This window comes from Dermochelys coriacea, chromosome 8, assembly GCF_009764565.3.
Source record: "Dermochelys coriacea isolate rDerCor1 chromosome 8, rDerCor1.pri.v4, whole genome shotgun sequence".
In the NCBI taxonomy this organism is placed as follows: domain Eukaryota; kingdom Metazoa; phylum Chordata; order Testudines; family Dermochelyidae; genus Dermochelys; species Dermochelys coriacea.
In genome coordinates, this window is record NC_050075.1 from 88,475,985 (window position 1) to 88,499,045 (window position 23,061).

Sequence of the window (23,061 nt, forward strand, 5' to 3'; positions counted from 1 at the left end):
TTGTGCATTTGTATATAAGCACTTGAGATAACCTGTTGATCGCCCCTCATTCCCAGTATGAGGCAGGAGCCCTCCCCTCACAGACCTTCCTGCCTGTGCTTCCTCCCGGTATCCCGCTTTCCCACTTACCTCAGGGCTTTGGTCTCCTTCCCCCGGTGAACCTAGTTTAAAGCCCTCCTCACTAGGTTAGCCAGCCTGCTGGCAAAGATGTTCTTCCCTCTCTTCGTAAGATGGAGCCCGTCTCTGCCCAGCACTCCTCCTTCATGGAACACCATCCCATGGTCAAAGAATCCAAAGCCTTCTCTCCGACACCACCTGCGTAGCCATTCGTTGACCTCCACGATTCGACGGTCCCTACCCAGGCCTTTTCCTTCCACGGGGAGGATGGACGAGAACACCACTTGCGCCTCCAACTCCTTTATCCTTCTTCCCAGAGCCACGTAGTCCGCAGTGATCCGCTCAAGGTCATTCTTGGCAGTATCATTGGTGCCCACGTGGAGAAGCAGGAAGGGGTAGCGATCCGAGGGCTTGATGAGTCTCGGCAGTCTCTCCGTCACATCACGAATCTTAGCCCCTGGCAAGCAGCAGACTTCTCGGTTTTCCCGGTCAGGGCGGCAGATAGATGACTCAGTCCCCCGGAGGAGAGAGTCCCCGACCACCACCACCCGCCTTCTCCTCTTGGGAGTGGTGGTCGTGGAACCCCCAACCTCAGGACATCGCATCTCATGCCTCCCAACCAGCGGAGTCTCCTTCTGCTTTCTCCCCCCAGACATATCATCTGGTCCACTCTCCGCATTGGTACCTGTGGAGAGAACATGAAAGCGGTTAGTTACCTGTGTCTGTGTTACTGGAACCCGGACATTCCGCTTACCTCTTCTGGAGGTCACATGTTGCCAAGCTTCTTCACTGGCCTCTTGGCTCCTCTGTGCAACCTGCTCTACATCTTTAGAGCTTTGTGCCCCTAGAAGGCTATCCTGAGTTTGGTCCAGAAAATCCTCAGTCTCTCGTATACAACGCAGGGTCGTTACCTGTTGCTCCAGACCTTCAATCTTCTCTTCCAATATGGAGACCAGCTTGCACTTCGTACAGACAAAGTCGCTTCTGTCCTGTGGAAGAAAGACAAACATGGCACATCCAGTGCAGGTCACAACAGCTGAATTCCCCCCTTCCATATCACCTACCTACTACGGAGCTTCCTCAGAGACGTTGGCAAGATGTAAGCCTCAATGGGCTCACTCCAGGCGAACTCCCAGGCAAACTCCTGCTGTGAGCTGCTCCGCTGGTTCGCTGCCGCTCAGCTGGTTCGCGAGGCTCCGGCTATTTTTAAACAGCCAGGCTTCCCTGACGCAAACACACAGACACCCTAATGCCCGCCCCCTGCAGGCTAGCAGCCAATCAGACACTCACTCAGGCTCCCTCCCAGCAAACACACGCTCGGATACTTCCTCAGCAAGCAAACACACACACTCGGATACTTACCAGTCCCAGGCAAACTCCTGCTGTGAGCTGCTCTGCTGTCCCCGCTGCTCCGCTGCCGCTCAGCTGGTTCGCGAGGCTCCGGCTATTTTTAAACAGCCAGGCTTCCCTGACGCAAACACACAGACACCCTAATGCCCGCCCCCTGCAGGCTAGCAGCCAATCAGACACTCACTCAGGCTCCCTCCCAGCAAACACACGCTCGGATACTTCACTACACCACTGAGGCCGCTGCCTGACCGGAGCTCGCAGCCAGCCTCCCAGCTGTGCCTGCGGGAGAAGCTGTGGGCGCAGGGGCCGGTGACGCTGCGATAGGGCTGGGGCTCAGGGCCAAGGAAAGCCCAGCCCAGCCCCACCATGCGCAGGGCGCGCGCCCCCACCTCTCCGGAGTGGCCGGGGCTAGTTCCTGCTAAGTCACCTGATCGCGCTCTCTGTCATGTGGCCGCCGGGCTCCTCCAATCAGCGGCCCCGGAGCGCTCGGGCCGTCAATTCAAACAGTTAGACCACGACGGTTAGCAAGTGTCATCTTGTCGGGTGGTCGCTCCCCCCCCCCCGAGCCCCCGGGCCCCCGCCATCCCCGGCCTGCGTTCGGGGCCGCGGCGAGCAGCATGGAGAGCCGGCTGGTGACAGCGGGGCCCTACCGCGCCACCAAGCTGGTTAGAGGGGATGGGGGCGGCGGGTCAGCACACGGGGCGGGGGAAGAGTCTGTGGGGTGCCGCAGGGTGAGGTTCAAAGCGCTTCCTGGTGGGGAGGGGGACTGGAGCTCCTGAGGGGACGGGCAAAGGCAGCAAGGAGCGATGGGGGTGGGGGGTTGCTGGGGGGACTGGAGCCCCTGAGGGGATGGAGCAAAGGCAGCAAGGAGCGATGGGGGTCGGGGGGACTGGAGCCCCTGAGGGGATGGAGCAAAGGCAGTAAGGAGCGATGGGGGTCGGGGGGCTGCTGGGGGGACTGGAGCTCCTGAGGGGATGGAGCAAAGGCAGTAAGGAGCGATGGGGGTGGGGGGGCTGCTGGGGGGACTGGAGCCCCTGAGGGGACGGGGCAAAGGCAGCAAGGAGCGATGGGGGTCGGGGGCTGTTGGGGGGACTGGAGCCCCTGAGGGGATGGAGCAAAGGCAGCAAGGAGCGATGGGGGTCGGGGGGACTGGAGCCCCTGAGGGGATGGAGCAAAGGCAGTAAGGAGCGATGGGGGTGGGGGGCTGCTGGGGGGACTGGAGCTCCTGAGGGGATGGAGCAAAGGCAGCAAGGAGCGATGGGGGTCGGGGGGCTGCTGGGGGGACTGGAGCCCCTGAGGGGATGGAGCAAAGGCAGCAAGGAGCGATGGGGGTGGGGGGCTGCTGGGGGGACTGGAGCTCCTGAGGGGATGGAGCAAAGGCAGCAAGGAGCGATGGGGGTCGGGGGGCTGCTGGGGGGACTGGAGCTCTTGAGGGGACGGGCAAAGGCAGCAAGGAGCGATGGGGGTCGGGGGGCTGCTGGGGGGACTGGAGCCTCTGAGGGGACGGGGCAAAGGCAGCAAGGAGCGATGGGGGTCGGGGGCTGTTGGGGGGAGTGGGGACCCGTGGTCTAAATGCGCTCAACTTTTTGCTTTCATTTTCTCTTCTCCCCCGCCCCGTTCCCTCTCCCTTGCAGTGGAATGAAGTTACTAAATACTTTCGAGCAGGGATGCCACTGAGGAAGCACAGGCAACGTTTCAGAAAATACGGGAATTGTTTTAGTGCCGTGGAAGCCGTGGACTGGCTCCACGAACTGCTTAGGAACAACAGGAATTTTGGTCCAGAAGTTACTAGGCAACAAACAGTTCAGTTACTACGCAAGTTTCTCAAGAATCATGTAATTGAGGATATAAAAGGAAGATGGGGATCAGAAAATCTAGATGACAACAACAACCTATTCAGGTGCTATACGGGTGTACACAAATTGCTAAACTGTGAAAACTAACCAACAGTACTCTGTAAGGGGATCAGCAGTTACTTTACTGTGGAGAAAGTAATTTTCAATCAAAAGCAATACTGATTCACCAAGAAGTCTGCTTTTCCTCTTCCCCTTCATTAATAATGCTGTTATGGGCTGCAGCCCAGCATTTCTGTAGCACTAAGTGCAAGGGGTCTGTCCCCAACCCCACCCTGACCGGAGAGCTTGCAAAGTAGATAGCATGCATAAGCATTCCTACATTGTGCTAAAAGAAAAGGAGTACTTGTGGCACCTTAGAGACTAACAAATTTATTAGAGCATAAGCTTTCATGAGCTACAGCTCACTTCATCGGATATCCCTCCCAGGCCAGTGCCTTCTACAGCATACAGAAGGTATAATTGGAGCAGAATCTTCTCCAAGGACTTAACTTGAAAGTTGAACTTCCCCCTACTGATCTCCAATGAATTTGAGAGAAAGCAATGATAGTCCAACGCTAATTTGGAATTTTGCCTAATTTAAATTACGTATATGTTGTAGAGGTGGTCTGTGTTTTCTTCTTTTTATCTTGAGCCTCTAAAGAATCTTATTGGAATCATCACTGGGCACTAAATTTTTTGATGAAACTAAGTTCTTATTTTTTAATATGTTCTGAATGCATTTACATTTCTCTTGTTAATTATAGATTCCCTTCAACCTCTCCAGTTAAAACTTTGCCAAGAAGGTCCCTGTTGAAAGAGGACACAGAAAATATTCCAAAAGAGGAAGAAAGGCTCTTTAAACTACCACATTTCTCCAGAAGGACTCCTAAAAAATATGAATTACTTGATACTCTGGTAATAACTTGTGCTTCTTATCATTCATGTGTTCTTTTCAGCATTAGGAAAACAAATATAATCATCTCCTTTAGTGGCTATATCATCTACTTCTGTAGAATCTTCATCTCCAGCTGAAAAAATAAGCTAGCAGCTTCCTCTGGACTACTCTCAGAGAAGTACAACAGTATGAGAATGCAACAGAAAGACACAGCAGCCCTGGTAACAAAAAGCCTTTATGCTGTATATGGCTGCTTAAAGCTTGGAATGCAACATAAGATCTTAAGAAACTTGAACGGTAGATGTTCAAAATACTGTTTATATGAAAACTATTTTAATTGTAAACTTTTATGTGGATTTGCTGAAATCTGACAAATTGGAAACAGTGAAATTAAATATTTCTGGCTTTAAATTGTATGTAGTAGATTGAACTACACTGTACAGTAGAAACTGAAATCGATATATCCAAGCTCTTCTCTTTCCCACAACTTTAGATTAACAATAGACTGGTATTGGCTTATATTTCCCCCCTCATTTAGTCACATAATAACAGAACTAAAAATGATCACTTAATGCTCCTCCTCATTTTCCCCCCCAAATATGTTTTATATATTTAAATATTTTATTCTTTTTTGTCAAATGATTAGAAACTATACATTTTAGGAACACTAAATCAGGGTACATTACTTAGCTGTTAACTTGCCTAACTCCACAACCTTGAATGTAACTGACCGGTCATTATTTGTTTTATTCTTTTGCTAATTTTTTTTTGTTTTTGAATTTCTGAATTTAGGTCCCAGTCCTGCAAGCACTTATGCATGAATTCAGTATTTAGGGCCTTGGTCTCACATTTCATTCTGCATTTCATTACTTTTGCCTTTAAATTTCAGTATGGTTGTAGGTTTTTTTTTCTGTGGTGGACGGCAAACATTTCTGTGGATAGAAAAGAGCTTTAGCCTTCTGTTTTAAAATGGGAGAAGACCCATTTAGTGATAAGAGATCTTAAATTATAAAAAAGAAAATGAATGCGTTCTTTAATTTGGAATAAAGTCTTTATAAGTGTATGTGAGTAGGTTTTTGTTTTTAAATAACATTTTACTGGAATTTTGAGTTTGCCTTTGAGCTACTTCAGAGAGTCAACAAAATATAACATGCACGATTGCTTATTTGTAGGAGAACATAGAAAACACAAAAAGTGAAATAATTGAAGAGGACAAGGAAAACTTACACAGGAAGAAAATAAGTCAAGAGGATATAGAAGAAATTTGGCGAAACATAATTTTGATACAGTAAGTCATTAACAAACTGGAAATGGTTGGGGAGGGCGTGTGTATATATCTTTTCCTGCCAGTACATACGGATTAGGCTATTTTAGCTTCAACATACCTTCAGAGCAGAAGGTACATCCATGAGTACATGCTGTGTCAATAATCAATGATCTAAACAAATGTTTAAATTTTTCAGAAAACTTTTTAATCATGCAGAAGGAGTAGTTCTGCTAAGTTACACAAATAACCCATGTACTTTCTAATATATTATCAAGGACCACAGTATTATATTTAGGAAAGCTGCTAAAATAAATATTATAAGGACTGAGAATTGCATGTTGAGTAGTTGCTTTTTCTCTTCCTCCTTTTCTTTGTGGTGCATATCTGGCACGCTTCCTCAAATAGTGAATTTATGGCCTGCTTCTTGTTGTTGGCTCTTCCTATTGGTTCAGACAGACCTTTAGTCTGTGGCATAAAAACTTACCTCTGACACTTGGAAGCTTTGGTCTTGGACTAAGAACTTAGAGTTTAATAAGTTACATTTTGAGTTTTTGCTTGTTGAAGAGGTCCTAAAGTAATTAGCTTGTGTTTACGTGCTATCAAGACTTCTGAAACAACATTTGTTCTCTTCCACCCTACAGCTTGCAAACCATTTTAGGTCTACCATCTTTGGAAGAAGTCTTGCACTCAGCCCAAGTAATTCCTCAATATGTCATGTACAACATGACAAACACAAGTAAACATGGTGTTGTTGTTCTGCAAAACAAATCAGGTTTGGTTTTGGTTTTGACATTTGCTTCAAGTGCCAGTATTTAGTTGTCAAGTGGTGGATAACAGTAATTAACTATAGTAGTACTTAAAACAGATTTGCTTAGGGTGATAACTTCTGTAGTCTACCTCTCTTTCAAAATTAAAAAGTAGGGCAGGTGAGAATAATAAGTATAGTGATTTAAAAATCATTCTATGTATTCTTTTAAAACTAATGAAATTCTATATATGATCTTCCTGTATTTAAAGTTTAACATCAAGTGGCTAGAGTATACAGTATATAGTGGCAGTTGCTGAATAATTTTCTTAAATTTTTTTTTGTAGAAGATCTCCCTCATTGGGTATTGTCAGCTATGAAGTGCCTTGCATACTGTAAGTTATACAAAAGTAGTCTCTAAAATTTCAGATATAAAGAAGCTTATTTTGGGGAGTGGAAATTCCAAAATGTTTGCTTATACGTCAGAAGTACTAAGCTCTTCTACGCTGGATGAAAGTTCAATTATATCTAACAACCTGATGTATTCAGAAGATATAACAGTAGGCTGCATAAAACAATTGTGTACAAAGGTGACCTATAAGGAAGAAGAGGTAAAGATAATGAAGTTACCTGTGCATTAAAGAGGAAGGAGATCCTATAGATCAATGTATACTCCTAATCATTGAGTAGACTATCTAAATATCCTAGTACCAGGTTGCACGCTATGGATCCATGCATGAATCTCTCCCTACCCTTTCAGAAGAGGATGGTCACCTGGGGTTTTTAACTGAAGTGAGAGAAAGATGGCAACATTCCCCAACCAATTAGGGAATCTGCTGGAACATACAATTTAGAATTCAATTAATGTTATATGGATCCCTGCTATGCTGGAGGACCTCACTATCTCTTCTCACTATAAGGAGGGGTCGAAGTGGTAGCTATAGACTGCTGAGTCACTGGAAGAAGCTATGCTGGCAGGAGCTGGGCAGAGATGAAACTTGAGTCTTCAGGCACAGTGCCTCTGTGTGGTTCCTTCTCAGATGTGACTATTCCAGGGACTAAACTACCTGCTTCTTGCACAGAATTGCCTGCTTCTCCCAGGCTGTGAAATAATTCAGAAAAAACTCTGAGCCAAACCTTGAAGAGTTTGCTAGTTTGGCCTGGCCCAGCCCATAATGTGATTATTTTTATTTTTTCTGAATAGGCATCAACAGTGCTCAAGATTTTTGGCATTCTTGATGTAAAATATTCAATAGTTTCCACTCTAAAGAACTATCTTTATTGGCCACTATCCTTAACTGAAGGTGTGACAAACTTGCAGCACAGTCCTCTTCACTCTAGTTTTTATATATAAAAGAGGGAATGAAATGAAGAAATGGAATATTTTCAAGACGTAGGTATACGTTCCTACATTGTAGAATCAGTATAGCAAAATTAAGCAAATTCTCTTGAGAAATGAATGTGTCACTTCTGTCTATATAATGATCTACACTGCATTTTTCAGGTTGTTGGCTTTGCACTAGACTAATATAGCCTTTTTAAAAATAATGTAAAAATTAGCAAAAAGTTTATAAACCTTTAAAAAGAAATACTTTACACATATGAAGTGGGCTAATAGAAATGACTTCACTTGGGATTTTGGGATGTCAGTCTTTCACTTACAGTAACTGCTCACTTAACGGTGTAGTTATGTTCCTGAAAAATGCAACTTTAAGTGAAACGATGTTAAACGAATCCAGTTTTCCCATAAGATTTAATGTAAATGCGGGTGGTTAGGTTCCAAGGAAATTTTTTGGGGGCAGACAAAAGGCATTATGTACCGTACTGTGGTTGAGAAGTGCTCCTGGCTTACCCCTGCTGCACAGGCACAGCCCGCTGCAGACAATGAGGCAGGAAAGGACACTAGGAAGCACCTTGCGCAGCAACAGCAGCAGCTTTCCCCCAGAAGAACAGGCGCCGACTTTGCCAGGGGATGCTCCAGGCCTGCCTCTTCCCAGCCCTCTCCACCTCCTCCCCGGAGCACGCCGCGTCCCCGCTCCTCCGAGCTCTTGCCTGCCGCCAAACAGCTGTTTGGCAGCTAGGGAAATGCTGGGAGGTAGGAGGTGGAGAAGAGGAACTTGTGCAATGCTCCCTTATAAAGTTGCTGCTCATCCACAGAATCCTACAAGCAGTGGACAGAGCAGGCAGCCAAATGACATTATAAGGGAGCATTGCACAACTTTAAACAAGCATGTTCGCTAATGGAGCAGCGACGTAACTTCGAAACAACGTTAAGCGGGAGGACATTAAGTGAGGAGTTACTGTAAAAAAACAAACAAAAAACACACAGTTTATAAATGCTGTTGAACAAATATGCATGACTATGTTGAAAGTCTTCTATCCAGTTGAATTCTTCATCAGTTGTACAGAATCTGATGTGTAACTTTTTTTGGAGAGGTAAGGAAAACATGAGTTTGACCTCATCGAGTTTCCTGCAGAGCAGTTCTCCTCAAAGAAGTAGTTTGGGGCATGCAAAATTTAGAAATGTCATGTCTCCCAACTCAGTTTTCACCATTTCACATGTACTGTACAGTAACTCCTCACATAAAGTCGTCCCGGGTAACGTTGTTTCATTGCTGATCAATTAGGGAACATGCTCATTTAAAGTTGTGCGATGCTCGACTATTATGTTGTTTGGCTGCCTGCTTTCTCCACAGCTGGCAGCCTCCCTAAACCCCCCCTCCCCCTCACAGCGCCGTCCGCCCACCGGCAGACCTCATGGATCGGCGCTTTCCCCCTCCTCCTCCTCCTGCCCACAGCAATCAGCTGGCTTGCGGGGTTTAGGAGGGAGCGGGGAGGAGCAAGGACTCGGTACACAGGCTCCCCCTGCCTCCTGAACACTGCAAACCACTGCTGTCCCGGGCAGGAGGTAGGGTTGGGAGGGAGGGGGAGCCTGCATGCCGAGTCCTTGCTCCTCCTTCCTGCCTCCTAAACACCGCAAGCCAGCTGATTGCCCCAGGGAGGGGGGAGAACTCGGCTTGCCTCCCCCTTCCCTCTCCTGCCTGCGGCAAGCAATTGAATGGCTTGCCACGTTCAGAGGGGGGGGGGAGGAGCGAGGACACAGCATGCAAAGTAAAGGGGGAGAGAGCTTGGGGGAAGGGTGGAGTGGGCAGGCTGAGGGTTGAGTGATGACGATCCTGACAGGGAACGCTGCTCCAAAGTGATTAGGGAAGTTGGTCATCGAATGACTTGCTATAAAGAAATTTACCAAGAAAAAAAAAGAAAGCAAAACAACAATCTCTAGGTGTGTTTTTCTGAGTTCAGAAAGTTCAAGAAGAGGAGCAGCCAGACAATCCACCCTCTTCTACTCTCTGACTCCACCACCTCAACCAAGCTTCATACTCAGCAATGATGATTGTAATATTAAATGGCTTGTTTAAAATGTATACAATGCCTTTTGTCTGACAAAATAAAATTTCTCTGGAACCTAACCCCCCCCATTTACATTAATTCTTATGGAGAAATTGGATTCGCTTAACATCATTTCACTTAAAGTAGCATTTTTCAGGAACATAACTACAACGTTAAGTGAGGAGTTACTGTATCTGCATTGGTGCCTGTGGCTTTTTTGTGGCCTCTCTCCCCATAACCCTAGCAAAGCTCAATAAGAAGCTATGGTGGCATTGGCTTGTCATTATGTGCATATATGTGTCTCTCTAACTGTTCGGTAGCAGCTGCAGGAGGGGCTCATATACAGCTAATAGAGCCTGGAGTTGAGTTTGTAGTGGGTGGTTCACCGAAAGTGACATTCCCCCATTCCATGCACAGCCCCTAAAAAGCCAGAGTCCATTTGTGAAGAAAACTAAAGTGAAATGGGGACAGGGCAGAGGCTGCTGCTTTGCTTCATCCTAGCCCATCTTTCTGTGGGAGTATGGTGGAGACCCATCAGCAGGGAAACTCTGGTTTAGTTTATTTTCTCCTTGTCCTCACCCATGCCCATATATTGGTTAATTATATGGTTAATTGCCCACTTTTGAAGATGCTGTATTAGATGAATAGCAAACCTGAAGTGAGCAGTTGTGATCATCCGAGGGGATACAGATGAACAAAGTTTGCTGTTATTGCACCAGTTATGTAAGCTTTCAGTAGTGTGTGCGCACTTAAAATATATAAATAAATAAATTAAATAAAAAAGCACACCTATCTTCCAGATTAAAAAAACAAAACAAAACTTCAGCAGCTTTATTAGTGAATTGAGCCCTAAGCCTCTTGAATATGAAAAACATCTTAAATCTATTCGGAGTATCTGAAAATAAACTAGGTGCCTGTAACTTTTGTTTTATTGCTTATCTGTATGTAATCTGTTTGATTTGGGGGTGGGGCTGTTGTAGTAATTTTAACAGAAAAACTAAGATTAATTGCTTCTTTTGACTCCTTTTTTAGGGGTGGGTGAGAAGCAGAAAGAGTTGAAGTAGTCAAATAAGGGACTTCATCTAATTTATTAATGTTGAAGTATCTATCTTCTAAAGTTGAGTGACAGCTTCTTGCTCATCTGTTGCTATATAAACAGTTTTATTCTGTTTCTGCGTACTAGTTACACAAGGCTGAACTATTGGTCCAATGTTTGTATAAGTAGATGGTTGACATGACACTCCTTGAGAAATACTAGGCCGTCCCTACCATTCTTTCTGCTAATGTTGCAGAAGTTTTTTGTTGTGTGGTGTTTTTATTTATTTATTTATTTATTTTAAATATGTGATTATGAGAATAGTATTGTCATGAGCCTTCTTTCCTCGCCTTCTTTTTAGGGCCTAGAAGTAATGACATGAGCCAACCAACTTACATTGGTTTTGAACGGGATGTGTTCAGAACAGTCGCTGATTACTTTCTCAATCTACCTGAACCATTGCTTACTTTTGAATACTATGAACTGTTTGTGAACATTCTTGGTATGTATGACTTGAGAAATAACCTATTTCGTTAAGTGCAAATTTGAGTCTAGTGGGTTACACATGTGTAATTGTGTGCAGAATTTGGCCCCCAATCTGTATGGCAGTATGAATTTGTGGGAGACCACCAGTGCAGTAGTAGCTCTACATTACAATCTGAGTGAAAATACAATTACATTCTTGTGACAATAAATCCATATAAATTATCTGGTCTGATACTGTCAAAGTATAATAACCATAGTCTCAAATAGTGTAAACTAATCTTTGTCTTGTTTCTAAAAGCTAAATGTAAAGTTTTATTGTCCTTAATCTTGCATGTATGGGCTGTTTGTTGCATGTCTTGTAGCTTAAAAAAAAGCATTAAACAACTAACAATGTGGACTATATTAATGTCTTATATTTGTTAACTGTTCTGTTTTACTTAGCTACTTCAGTTCGTTCTTATCTTGTTCACTTTCACACCACTTGCATCTTAACTTGTATTTCATTTTCTGATAGTTGTGTGTGGCTACATCACAATTCCAAATAGACCCAGTGGAAAATATTGTATCCAAGATGAGGCATGTGACCCACAGCCTTCAAAAACTCTGCACTTGAACTCTTTCAAGTCAACTGAATGTCTTCTACTAAGTTTACTTCGAAAAGAGACTGAAAAACAAGAGGAAGAATCTGAGCCTTCTGGAAATATTTTCCAAAATGAACATACTCTTCAAAAAGGATGTGCTAAAAAATTACAGCACTATAACTTGGCATGTAAACGAGCCAGTGCTCATGACCTAAGAGGAGAAAGTTGTCAAAATCTGTCAAGTTTAAAGAATGAACAGGCCCAGCCTCTCAAACTTAGGGCAAGGTGCTATTCTTTGGAACGAATTGCAGCTCCTACCTCAAGTTTTTGTAGTGAAGTGGGATCAAACTCCCTCTATCAATCTGACGTTAACATAAAGTCAGGCAAAATTAAGGAAAACCCACTACTAAACTCTGGGTACAAAGCAGAATCGCTGTTGAATATTGGATCAAATAGCACTGGGCAGAAACAACCGTGTGGTTCCAGGAGAGTGTTTGCATCAACAGTTCACGACCAAGAGCTATGTAATGGGAATCGCAAATCTAAGCAACTCTGCAGGTCTCAGAGTTTACTTGGAAGCAGTAAGTCCAGAAATTGCAGTGTCATCAATACACCAGTTGCTGAAATCACAGTAAAACCATATCCAATAGTTCGTCTTGGACAAAGAAAATCAAGTACTACCAGTGTGGTTACTATAGTAGAAAATGAGCCTATGGATTCTGATATCACAGTCAATAAAAGGCTCTGCAAAAGTGCGGTAGAACTTTCAGAAAACTCTTTCATTCCAGCTTCCTTTATGTTGACTGGCACGCAAAGTAAGATTGCTCTTTAAAGCATGTGGAATTGGCTTACTGTGTTGACTAACTGTCTCTGCTTTCCTACTTTCTTTGGCCCCATTGTTGGATTTTTAAATAGCAAAATCTGTATTTCATGGTTTGTTTAAAGAATATTCTAATGGCTATGAAGTTAAGTAACTTAACTAATTATATTAAATACAAGCTTTTGTTATCTTCCATAATACATGCTCTTGGGTAGTATTCTCTCTTCCCCAAATAGTGATGTCTAAGCAATTCACCATATTTTGCTCTTTGTTCAAGTAAGTACTATTCCTTGTGATACAAACATCTGAGAGAAACCAGCATAGATTTCCCTGCTTCTAAGTGATGTCTCTTCACAGTTGTTGAAACTGGATGCTGAATGAAGTTTATAGGAATCTTTAGAAGCCTGGAAATTGGTTAACCAATATATAATATAATAACGGAAAATACTCAACACTGATGTGCAGAAATAGCTTCAATTATATTCCTCATCTGGTCTTGACCTGAGTCAATAATGTGTCACAACAAAATGAGATAAGTTGGGGGTGAAGACCATGCAAAAAATGCTGAAATAATTTTGATCCCTTTATAGCACAGTCTGCTCTAACATAAAAAGTGGCAGCTGTCTTAACTGAATAAAATGAAATTGCTGATATTGATGTACCACTATCCTTCATATTGTTTCAAAACTTAATTACACCTGTTTTTATAATTATTAACTTCTAGATCTTCTCCGGCCTCATTTAGAAAGGGTTGCTATTGAAGCCCTACAGATATGCTGTTTGTTGCTTCCTCCATCAAATCGTAGAAAGCTTCAACTCTTAATGCGTATGATCTCTCGAATCAGCCAAAATGTTGATATGCCTCGACTTCATGATGCAATGGGCACAAGGTCGCTGGTAAGATACCTTTTTCTAAGAGTATGGATAGCTTTATTCAATAGCATAAAAATAATGCTTAAATCTGAGAAAAGCAAGAATATTCAATGTTAAAGGAGGAACTTAGTCTTTGTCTCACTACATCTAGTATTATCACAGGTTTCAGAGTAGCAGCCGTGTTAGTCTGTATTCGCAAAAAGAAAAGGAGTACTTGTGGCACCTTAGAGACTAACAAATTTATTAGAGCATAAGCTTTCGTGAGCTACAGCTCACTTCATCGGATGCATGTGAGCTGTAGCTCACGAAAGCTTATGCTCTAATAAATTTGTTAGTCTCTAAGGTGCCACAAGTACTCCTTTTCTTTTTACATCTAGTATGTAACACAGATATGTCACCCCAGTATACTTGTGAAAAACTGTATCAAAGTGAACTCTCTTGATTAACTCCATCTGAACATATTCAAAATACGTTTTTGGGAAAACGTTTTATTTGAACAGCCTTTATTAACTTTTTAAAAGAACAGAAAAGATTCAATATCCTTTTTGCTTCAGTGTTGTCCCGTTCCTTCTACACCTCACTGTCAATAACTAAATTGATATTGTGAATTAAATTCCTACAAAACCTTCTAAGTATTTTTTAACTGACTCTCTGTTTTAACTGATATGAACACAAAACTTATTTTGCTTTCCTGTAACTTAAAAGGTCTAATGGATATGTTTTGAAAAATAGTTTTTGGCTAAAACTCTTGCAGAGTGTCTACTTGAGGTTTATTTTTGTTTTATCCAGTATGGAGTGAATTTCCATAGCCGAGCCTTAGCATAGCCTTTTTATTATATAAATGTTATGTCAGGACTCTAGCTATTGTACACCGATGCCACTAGATGTTAAAATTAAAGAATGGACCTAACTGTAGGGTTTACACTTTGAACTCTAGTAGGTCCGATGTCAGAAACGAAACACAAGTGAGTCTGTGGAAAGGCTTAAAGAATAGCTGTAAGGACTGAATTTAAGCTTGCAGTGGAAAAAATAGAGATATTTACAGTTGTTAGAATGACATCAAACCTGTGTTTAGTTTTCTTACCTTAGTACCTACAGTTATTTTAAAACACATTAAACAAATACTGATTCAAGAATGTTAATTAAAAATGGGAAACAAGAAATACTTGTCAGTTATTGCAAGTGATGTAACAGAGGTTCTGACCATTTATGCCATCTTGAAATCTCATAATGCTTCTTTTTTTGTGCAATAGACAACGGTGTTAGCCAGTAAGCCCTAGACTACTAAAGTTTTCCTACATAAACTGGAAGGATGGTGAAGAAATTAGTATAGTTTGGTTGAGGTATGGAGCTAGAAGCTAGGCAGATTTGAGTTGTATTCCCAAATCAGTATATACAGCCCTTACTACAGTGGGGCCTTTATCAGTGATTGGGGCCTCTAGATCCTGCCACAACACAGTCTGTAATTATTCTGAGGAGTTCATAAATATTATTAATAAAGTGATTTGATATCTTCAAATGAAAGACCATGTATAAGTGCAAATTATGTGTTGAGTTTTTGATTGGCTTTTTTTTATTATTATTAAGGAGAGCACTTCCCCTAACTTCAACTGAATATTGTTCACTTCTTACCTAAACTATTGCTGCAAAATGTTCAGAAACTGCACGTTTCATCCCCAAAATGACTATTTCATAGACAAATTTATTCTCATTGTATTTTGAAAAGCACTTGGGATCCACTAATACATTTGGGTGAAATGTGCCAAATAAATACTAGTTCATTATTCATTTAGAGCTGTTGGCTTCCCTCTTCTACCTTAAGCAGAGGGGAACTAAATTTGGAAGAACCTAGTGGGCAGGTGAGGAAGAGAAATATCAACTCTGTGGCATGTTAGCCTCTAGATCAGTGGTTCTCAACCTGTTTAGCATTGTGGTCCACATATGCAGCTCTCTCTATATGATGTGAGCCGCATCCACACAATATATATACTATCTATATAGCCCTGAGGATGTTACATGGGCCATAGCTGTGTGCTGATTGGGTCAGGGGTTGAGAATCACTGCTCTAGATCCTGCAGCTTTAACTCCCTCCGAGTCTCCTCTTCTGCTGTTACTGTGCAAAACCAGGAGAAGTTTCCATGGGGAAAAGTAACCCAGATAGCTGTTTCAAGATGCGTGGCTTTTCCTACATAGTGGAGAATGTGACTGTGATGCAGTTTTCTTGGACTCTTCTTCCTGGTTAAATTTTTTTTAAATTGGAACTCAAAACTAAACTCTGGTTAATCATAAGAACAGAGTATAATTCTAATTTTATACAAGAATCACTGTGTTTCAAATGGGGGAAAATGGCAGATTTCCTCCTTGCTCTATCAATGTATGTCAATAGTGCAGGAAGATGAGGTACTTTGATGCAAATCTGTAGCAGGGAATGCAGTATGGAGCTGCAGGGAGAGAGAAAAGAATCCAAATGCTATAGTTGTACATACTAACAACCTGTTAAATACTTCTAGATGATACAGACTTTTTCTCGATGTGTGTTATGCTGTGCAGAAGAAGTGGACCTTGATGAGCTACTTGCCACAAGATTAGTTTCATTTCTAATGGATCACCAGCAGGACATTTTTCAAGTTCCAACTTACCTACAGGTTGCAGTGCAAGATCATATAGAATCTCTAAAGAACGCTCAGGTGGGTCCTGTGACAAAAAGTTGAAACCCCTTTGCTAATTGCTGTTTATGAATTGTAGGGTATTAAACTACTACTGTCAGTTTAAAAACAAAACTATATTCCATTCCCTTTTTTTTTTTTAAAGTACAAACTTTCATGCAACTAGCTTTACAATTATAGGTAGGTTTTTCACTTTTTTTTAGCAATTTAACTTTTTAAAACTTGCATTTAATTTACAATGTAACTGAATGCCAGTGAGGCAATAACTTTCCAACCAAACAAGATCCTTCAAGCATGTGTAGACTTTTTTGTTGCCCTTCTTGTTTCAGTTCCAACATCCAGGGGAAGACATCAGTGCTGTTTTGCCAACTTATTCATATTGTAAGCGGATAACACCTCAGGAGTTTGATGAACAAAAAGTTTCTACCTCTCAAGCTGCAGTTGCAGAACTCTTGGAGAACATTATCAGGGACAAAAGCTTGTCTCTGAGAGACAAAAAGAAAAAGCTAAAACTGGTAAGAAAAGAAATAGGCTTTTTTTTTTTTTTGGTGGGACTTTGGCTTTTTTAGAACACTCAGTTGTAGCGTGCAAGATGGTTTTAAAACATGCATAGAGGTAGAGGAGAGAATTAGTTACCTAATTACTAGATCCTAGCACATCAGCAAACTCTTTAAAAATGAATTCTAGTCTGATAGCAAAAAGAATTGGGTACAGCCATCTGGATGAGTGCTTGTCGTGATGGAAAGTTCTGATCCTGTTTTGAAGGGAACTTGGTCTCCACTACAAGAATTCATGTTGGTTAGCAACAATGTTTTTCAAACTAAGCACAATTTAAGAGTAAAACACAAATCATTTTTTTTTTCAAAGACCTCTGCATTAAATACCAACTCTGTGGTAGAAATTAGTTATTTCTTGTGATAAACTAAATGCACCAGGTTTCTTGTTTCATTTTTGTGCCAGGATCTTCGCTAGGTAAAACTCTGATATAAAGGGCGCAAAAATAAAAATAGTGGTTTTGGTTAAAATTTTAAGATCAGACTATTCGGAATGAGAAGCCCTCTTCTGACCAAATAACTGGTACTTTCTAACATACTGATAGAATTCTGAATAACTTACATATTGCTTCAGGTTATCTGATATTTCTAAATTCTACTAATCTGCTGCCTAACAGTCAAACTAAAAGCTCAACAACTTTGGCAGGACTTAATGCTGGAGGATTTTTTTTTCCCTGGCAGAAACCCTTTGGCAAATATCTCTGATCAGAGAATAGTGTACTTGTCCCAGAATTTACTAAGCACATCTTGTGACTCAAACATAGCTCTACAAAAGCTGCTTTTAAATCTTCAAGTTGCCCCTTTCTCCCTCTTCCCCTCCTCCTCCTCCTCCTCCTCCAGCTGCCACAAAAATAATGATTTTGTAGGACTTGAAATATTTCTTAAACTTGGTCACAAACCAAAAGGCTGGCCCTCCAATTTTTTAATTAATTGAAACTGGCTGTATGAAATAAATAGTAGCAGCATTGGTAGATTAAATCTTTTGACTACCCCCAAATTTCTGTGTGGAGATGGGAGGGAATTCCCCATGTACCCCTTGCCTTTCATCCCTGCAAGGGTCAGGCTACAGCCTCTGCAGAGTAGGGAGTGTAGAGAGAGCTCTAGCTGTAGCCCTTTGATCTTGGGGCTCACTGCATTTGCTCTAAACTGGCCCTGTATGCATATGTATTTTTGGACAAAAATGCTCAGATGTTGTGATATTGAAATGCACAAGTTTGCCTCAGTAGCTCAAGCTGAGGCCTAGGTCTAGCAGAAAGCCAGACAGATAAAAGTGCAATGCTCATCTGCACAACCACAGCACACTGTAATTTCTAAATAAAATTACTGTGCTGGAATAGTTGGTGAATTGTTGTTCCTTCATTGAACACAACCAGAAAAGTGCATATTGCTTCTCTGGCATTTTCTGGCACACTGCTGTATGTCCAATGACTTTTTGTTTGAAACTGACAGGGAGGGGGCGAATATCGTTTGGAAGTGGTACACCAAAAACTCAATGAGCACATGCACCACAGTCTGGGAACTTCTCATATAAAGTCAATTAATTTGTAAGACTGCGTGAGGCCATGAGACTATGTAAGAATTAGTAGTCTTACTCTCAGCGATTGAGGCAGACACTACATACTTTCCTGAAATAACCCTATGGAGCATGTTGCTTTTTTTGGTTTTGTTTGTTTGTTTGTTTTTGTTTGTTTTTTAAATCCATGTGCTCTTTCCTTTAGGAGTAGGTCCAATTATTTCTCCCACCCACTCCAAGCCTATAAACTGTGCTGTCATTTTGAAAAAGCTTACTCCATCAGCAGAAAGTTTTTGGTCTGTTGAATAAAGTTCATATACCACTTACCCTCTTCCCGACCACTGCACCAAAAAATAGAAGAGATAATAGGAAAGCAGCTTGGTTTCAGAAACTCATTTTTGATGTGATATTCCATATCTACAGATATGGAAAAAGGATGAGTAGGAAGCTTTCCTAGTACCATCAATATTTGCATAATCTAAACTTTGTAATGCAAAAAACTATTTTTCTATTGTTATGGTCATAAAAGATTCCAAATGAGAACAGAGTGTCTGCCAATGCAAGACTGTCTTCCTTTGTCTGCAGATAGATGGCTCCAGTTTTGCTATGCTGCAGAAGGGTGAAAGCTGATTGGAAAGTTCAGAACTTTGTGGATGGTGCAAACTGATAAGCCTCATGTCTATGTCACTGCTGTTTGACAAAGTCAGGAGCAACAACAGAGACTAATATTTAAAATGGAGAGATGAGTGTAGTTCTGCATAAAGGTATCTGGCATAGGCTGAGTACAGGATAGAGGAGTGCTTGCACGTACCTCCATCTCAAACACAGTAGCCAGGAGACCATGAAGTGGGAGTGGGAAAGAGAGAGAATGTACTTCTTTTTCGAGTGAGAGAGAGAGAGAGAGAGACTTCCAAGTTATCAGAGTCGTATCTGAAAGATAAAACCCATTAACAGGGTTCAAACGTGCCATCCTGGTAGGTATTCTAGCACCTCTTTCCCAGCAGCTGTTGGAGGCAGAAAGAGAAGGAAAAGAGGATACTTAGCCCTAGAGAGGAACTAAAGAGTTAAGCCATGCTATATTATAGAAAAGAAAACGTAGAGTAAAGCATTAAAGGGAAGCGAGGCCTGACAAAAATACAAAATAGGGAGTACTATACATTTTTTTTTAAACAATGCATTAAATAGAAATGGGGTAATGTTACAGTTGAATGCAGTACAAAACGGTTATTTTCCTGTAGGGCTGGGGCCAGGGGTTTGGTAAGATATCACAGCAAAGGTATTTTTCATCCTGGCTAGCAGGCTTACTCCCTAGACTGATAGCTGTCTAATCAGGTTCAGTTATATTCTTTTAAGTAGTCTTTTTTTATAATTACTCTTTTTGGTTTTTAGTTTCAGAAGGAATATCCACTGATCTACCAGAACAGATTTCCAACTACAGAAAGTGAAGCAATATTATTTGAAAACAAACCAACAATTAAGCAACCAATGCTTAGCCTGAAAAAACCAAAGTTTCATAGCCTAAGATACTAATTCAACTATACCTCTTGAATCTATTTATCTGGTTGGTATATGCATAGTCTAGTGAAGGATACTTACTATGAAAATCTGATATTTACTTTGTGAAGGGGGAGAGAGATGTGCACATGCACACTTTATGTTAAAAGGTGCCAAAGTATCTTTGTTCTGGAGATAATTTTTCACTTATCAAATCTTGAAATGAGATAAATATTTAATGTTTACAAGTTACCCAACACACGCAAACAAATACCAAGTTGTATGTGTTGAATCTCAGAAGTAAAAAGAAATGTGAAAAACATGAAGTTATTAGTAACCAAAAAATGTCTGTGAGTTATTACTAGAGTCTGGAAAACTAATAGTATGCATATTGTTGTCACTTTTGTGTTAAATCTGTTTTGTAAATGATGCTATTTAAATTATAGTTTTGGTTTTTAATCATTTTTGTGTACTTATAAATGCTCTGGTTGGCTACTCCGTATAGTGTGTACTTGCAACAAAACATTACCTTTTTGGATTGAAAAATGTGACATCCAGGCCCCACTGGCTTCAGTAGGGCTAGAAATTCACCCTAGGTTAGGGATTAATCTGTTTATTAAACTTCAAACTCGTATATATACTTTTCATTTTGCACTCATTTGTAAATCATTAAAATCATTTTAACTTTTTAATATATTTATACATGTTAAAACTATTATACTTTGTTTTATATATATTTCTAATTTTTGATGGAAAGCTGGTCTCAAATACATGGATAATTGTCCTGATACGCTGCTCGAACAAAATAAGTAAGAGGGGAGGATGATATATACCTACACTGAATCAAATTGGCATATAGGTATTGTATATTAGGCCTCAGTGTTTTATTTATAACTCTGCTGAGCTGACTTTTACAAGACTTTTGGAAAATGTCTGTATTGTTCTCTCTCTTAAACATCATCGATATTATGGCCCTAATGAAGGCAATGGGAGTTTTCCTGTTGACTTGATGGCTAGGATTTCATCCCTTGTCTTCAGCAGGATTTTAAATCTCTGTGCAATAAATTTCACATCTTGAAACTAGGGTTTTTTTCCAGGTATTTCCATATACTATGCTAACATTTGTGTACTATTTTTGTTGTTGTTGTTGCCAGGGTTTTTTGAGGATGGGTTTGGTTTTTGTCTTTTAAATTCAGGACAACATGTGCATATGCAAAGGGCTTTTGTTGGGGGGTGGGTTTGTTTTATCCATTCAGTTTTATGGGTCACTTATTTGTCCATTCCTTAAGCACTTTTGTGTATTGTTAAAGGTATAAATTAGATGTAAATGGTCACTGCTAGTTATGCTGGTGATTTAATGTAGTTAAATCACAGTTTATTTATCTATCTAATGCAAAAGCCTTGTCATAATGTTAAACTCTTTTGCACACTGTACATGCATGTTAAGCCATACTGAAACTAAACTTCGGTTATAGGGAGCACGTGTTTTTGTGTGTGTGGTTTTTAAACTCTGGATTTGTAGATAATCTTTTTGGATGAAATCCTGGCCCCTATTGTAGTCAATGGGAGTTCTGCCATTAATTTCACCCTTTAACAATCCAGATCCAGCCCCTAAATTCAAACATGTGGAAATGTATACATGTGAGTAGCCCTACAAGGGGATTACTCTTTGTAAGTGTTTGTAGAATTGGACTTGCAGCTTGTACATAAAGTAGCTGCATTACAGCTGTAAAACAACAACCAGCTAAATGATTTAGAATCTTAGTGAACTGCAAAAGGTGGGATGAAGGAGGGAGGGGGTTTGTGCCATTCTTTATGCATTTATAAAAGCATAGCCTGAAAGTCATCTTGCCCATCCCTCAAAAAACAAAAAAATCCTGATTTGTTTTCTTACAGTAGAAACGCAGGTCTTGTCTGCCTTTGACTTATGGGAGATGGTAGAACTAGTGAAACTGATAGAAGAAGGGAAGGGATTTTCTTTTAGGCAGGTTTTAAACTTAGTTCTTGTTAATGCCTTTATACAGTGTATAGTAGGTAAAAAAAGCAAAAACCATCTTCCCTTTCCCTATGCAAGTCACCTTTAAGGATTCCGAATCAGTAGCTATATACTGTGAAATAGTGTCTTACATCAGAAGTATTATAATATCACCTATGAAAGATAAGAATTTGTATCCAACACCAATTAGCATACATGGTGAAGGAGGAATCATGAGATTCGTGGACAATGTTGCTTGAAAGCTGGGAGAGTGACTTATGAAACCTACTGACCGCTATTCCTACCTACATGCCTCTAGCTTTCATCCAGATCATACCACTCGATCCATTGTCTACAGCCAAGCGCTACGATATAACCGCATTTGCTCCAACCCCTCAGACAGAGACAAACACCTACAAGATCTCTATCATGCATTCCTACAATTACAGTACCCACCTGCTGAAGTGAAGAAACAGATTGACAGAGCCAGAAGAGTACCCAGAAGTCACCTACTACAGGACAGGCCCAACAAAGAAAACAACAGAACGCCACTAGCCATCACCTTCAGCCCCCAACTAAAACCCCTCCAACGCATCATCAAGGATCTACAACCTATCCTGAAGGACGAGCCATCGCTCTCTCAGATCTTGGGAGACAGACCAGTCCTTGCTTACAGACAGCCCCCCAATCTGAAGCAAATACTCACCGGCAACCACACACCACACAACAGAACCACTAACCCAGGAACCTATCCTTGCAACAAAGCCCGTTGCCAACTCTGTCCACATATCTATTCAGGGGATACCATCATAGGGCCTAATCACATCAGCCACACTATCAGAGGCTCGTTCACCTGCGCATCTACCAATGGGATATATGCCATCATGTGCCAGCAATGCCCCTCTGCCATGTTAATTGGCCAAACTGGACAGTCTCTACGTAAAAGAATGAATGGACACAAATCAGACGTCAAGAATTATAACATTCAAAAACCAGTTGGAGAACACTTCAATCTCTCTGGTCACTCGATCACAGACCTAAGAGTGGCTATCCTTCAACAAAAAAGCTTCAAAAACAGACTCCAACGAGAGACTGCTGAATTGGAATTAATTTGCAAACTGGATACAATTAACTTAGGCTTGAATAGAGACTGGGAATGGATGAGTCATTACACAAAGTAAAACTATTTCCCCATGGTATTTCTCCCTCCCACCCCACCCCCCACTGTTCCTCTGATATTCTTGTTAACTGCTGGAATTAGCCTACCTGCTTGTCACCATGAAAGGTTTTCCTCCTTCCCCCCCGCCGCTGCTGGTGATGGCTTATCTTAAGTGATCACTCTCCTTACAGTGTGTATGATAAACCCATTGTTTCATGTTCTCTGTGTGTGTGTATATAAATCTCTCCTCTGTTTTTTCCACCAAATGCATCCGATGAAGTGAGCTGTAGCTCACGAAAGCTTAT

General features: G+C 41.4%; 1 protein-coding gene and 1 long non-coding RNA gene across 4 annotated transcripts in view; one reads left to right on the forward strand and one right to left on the reverse strand.

The window, feature by feature from the left end:
* The window catches only part of LOC122455521, a 48,566-nt gene extending 46,665 nt beyond the window's left edge, over positions 1-1,901 (reverse strand). Inside the window, exon 1 of the long non-coding RNA XR_006273748.1 lies at positions 1,857-1,901. This is a non-coding gene — a long non-coding RNA (uncharacterized LOC122455521). The remainder of the gene's footprint in view (positions 1-1,856) is intronic.
* DEPDC1 (DEP domain containing 1) lies at positions 1,858-21,100 on the forward strand. Of its 3 annotated transcripts, none has more exons than XM_038413176.2 (12): positions 1,858-1,987; positions 3,102-3,367; positions 4,067-4,217; positions 5,370-5,485; positions 6,106-6,236; positions 6,557-6,604; positions 10,997-11,137; positions 11,636-12,517; positions 13,247-13,419; positions 15,906-16,082; positions 16,391-16,576; positions 19,518-21,100. In XM_038413176.2, exons 2-12 carry the CDS (start codon positions 3,135-3,137, stop codon positions 19,656-19,658), a joined length of 2,379 nt encoding a protein of 792 aa, XP_038269104.1. In that variant the 5' UTR covers positions 1,858-1,987; positions 3,102-3,134; the 3' UTR covers positions 19,659-21,100. The 3 variants fall into 3 exon arrangements, with proteins under 3 accessions (XP_038269104.1, XP_038269103.1, XP_038269106.1); XM_038413175.2 differs by having other exon boundaries at positions 1,946-2,132; XM_038413178.2 differs by lacking the exon at positions 11,636-12,517 and having other exon boundaries at positions 1,967-2,132.
* Positions 21,101-23,061: the final 1,961 nt, after the last annotated feature.

Coding starts and splice junctions, on each gene's coding strand:
- DEPDC1 (XM_038413175.2), top strand. CDS start 2,085: ATGGAGAGCCGGCTGGTGACAGCGGGGCCCTACCGCGCCACCAAGCTG. Junction 2,133..3,101: donor CCTACCGCGCCACCAAGCTG/GTTAGAGGGGAT, acceptor TCTCCCTTGCAG/TGGAATGAAGTTACTAAATA. Junction 11,138..11,635: donor ACTGTTTGTGAACATTCTTG/GTATGTATGACT, acceptor ATTTTCTGATAG/TTGTGTGTGGCTACATCACA.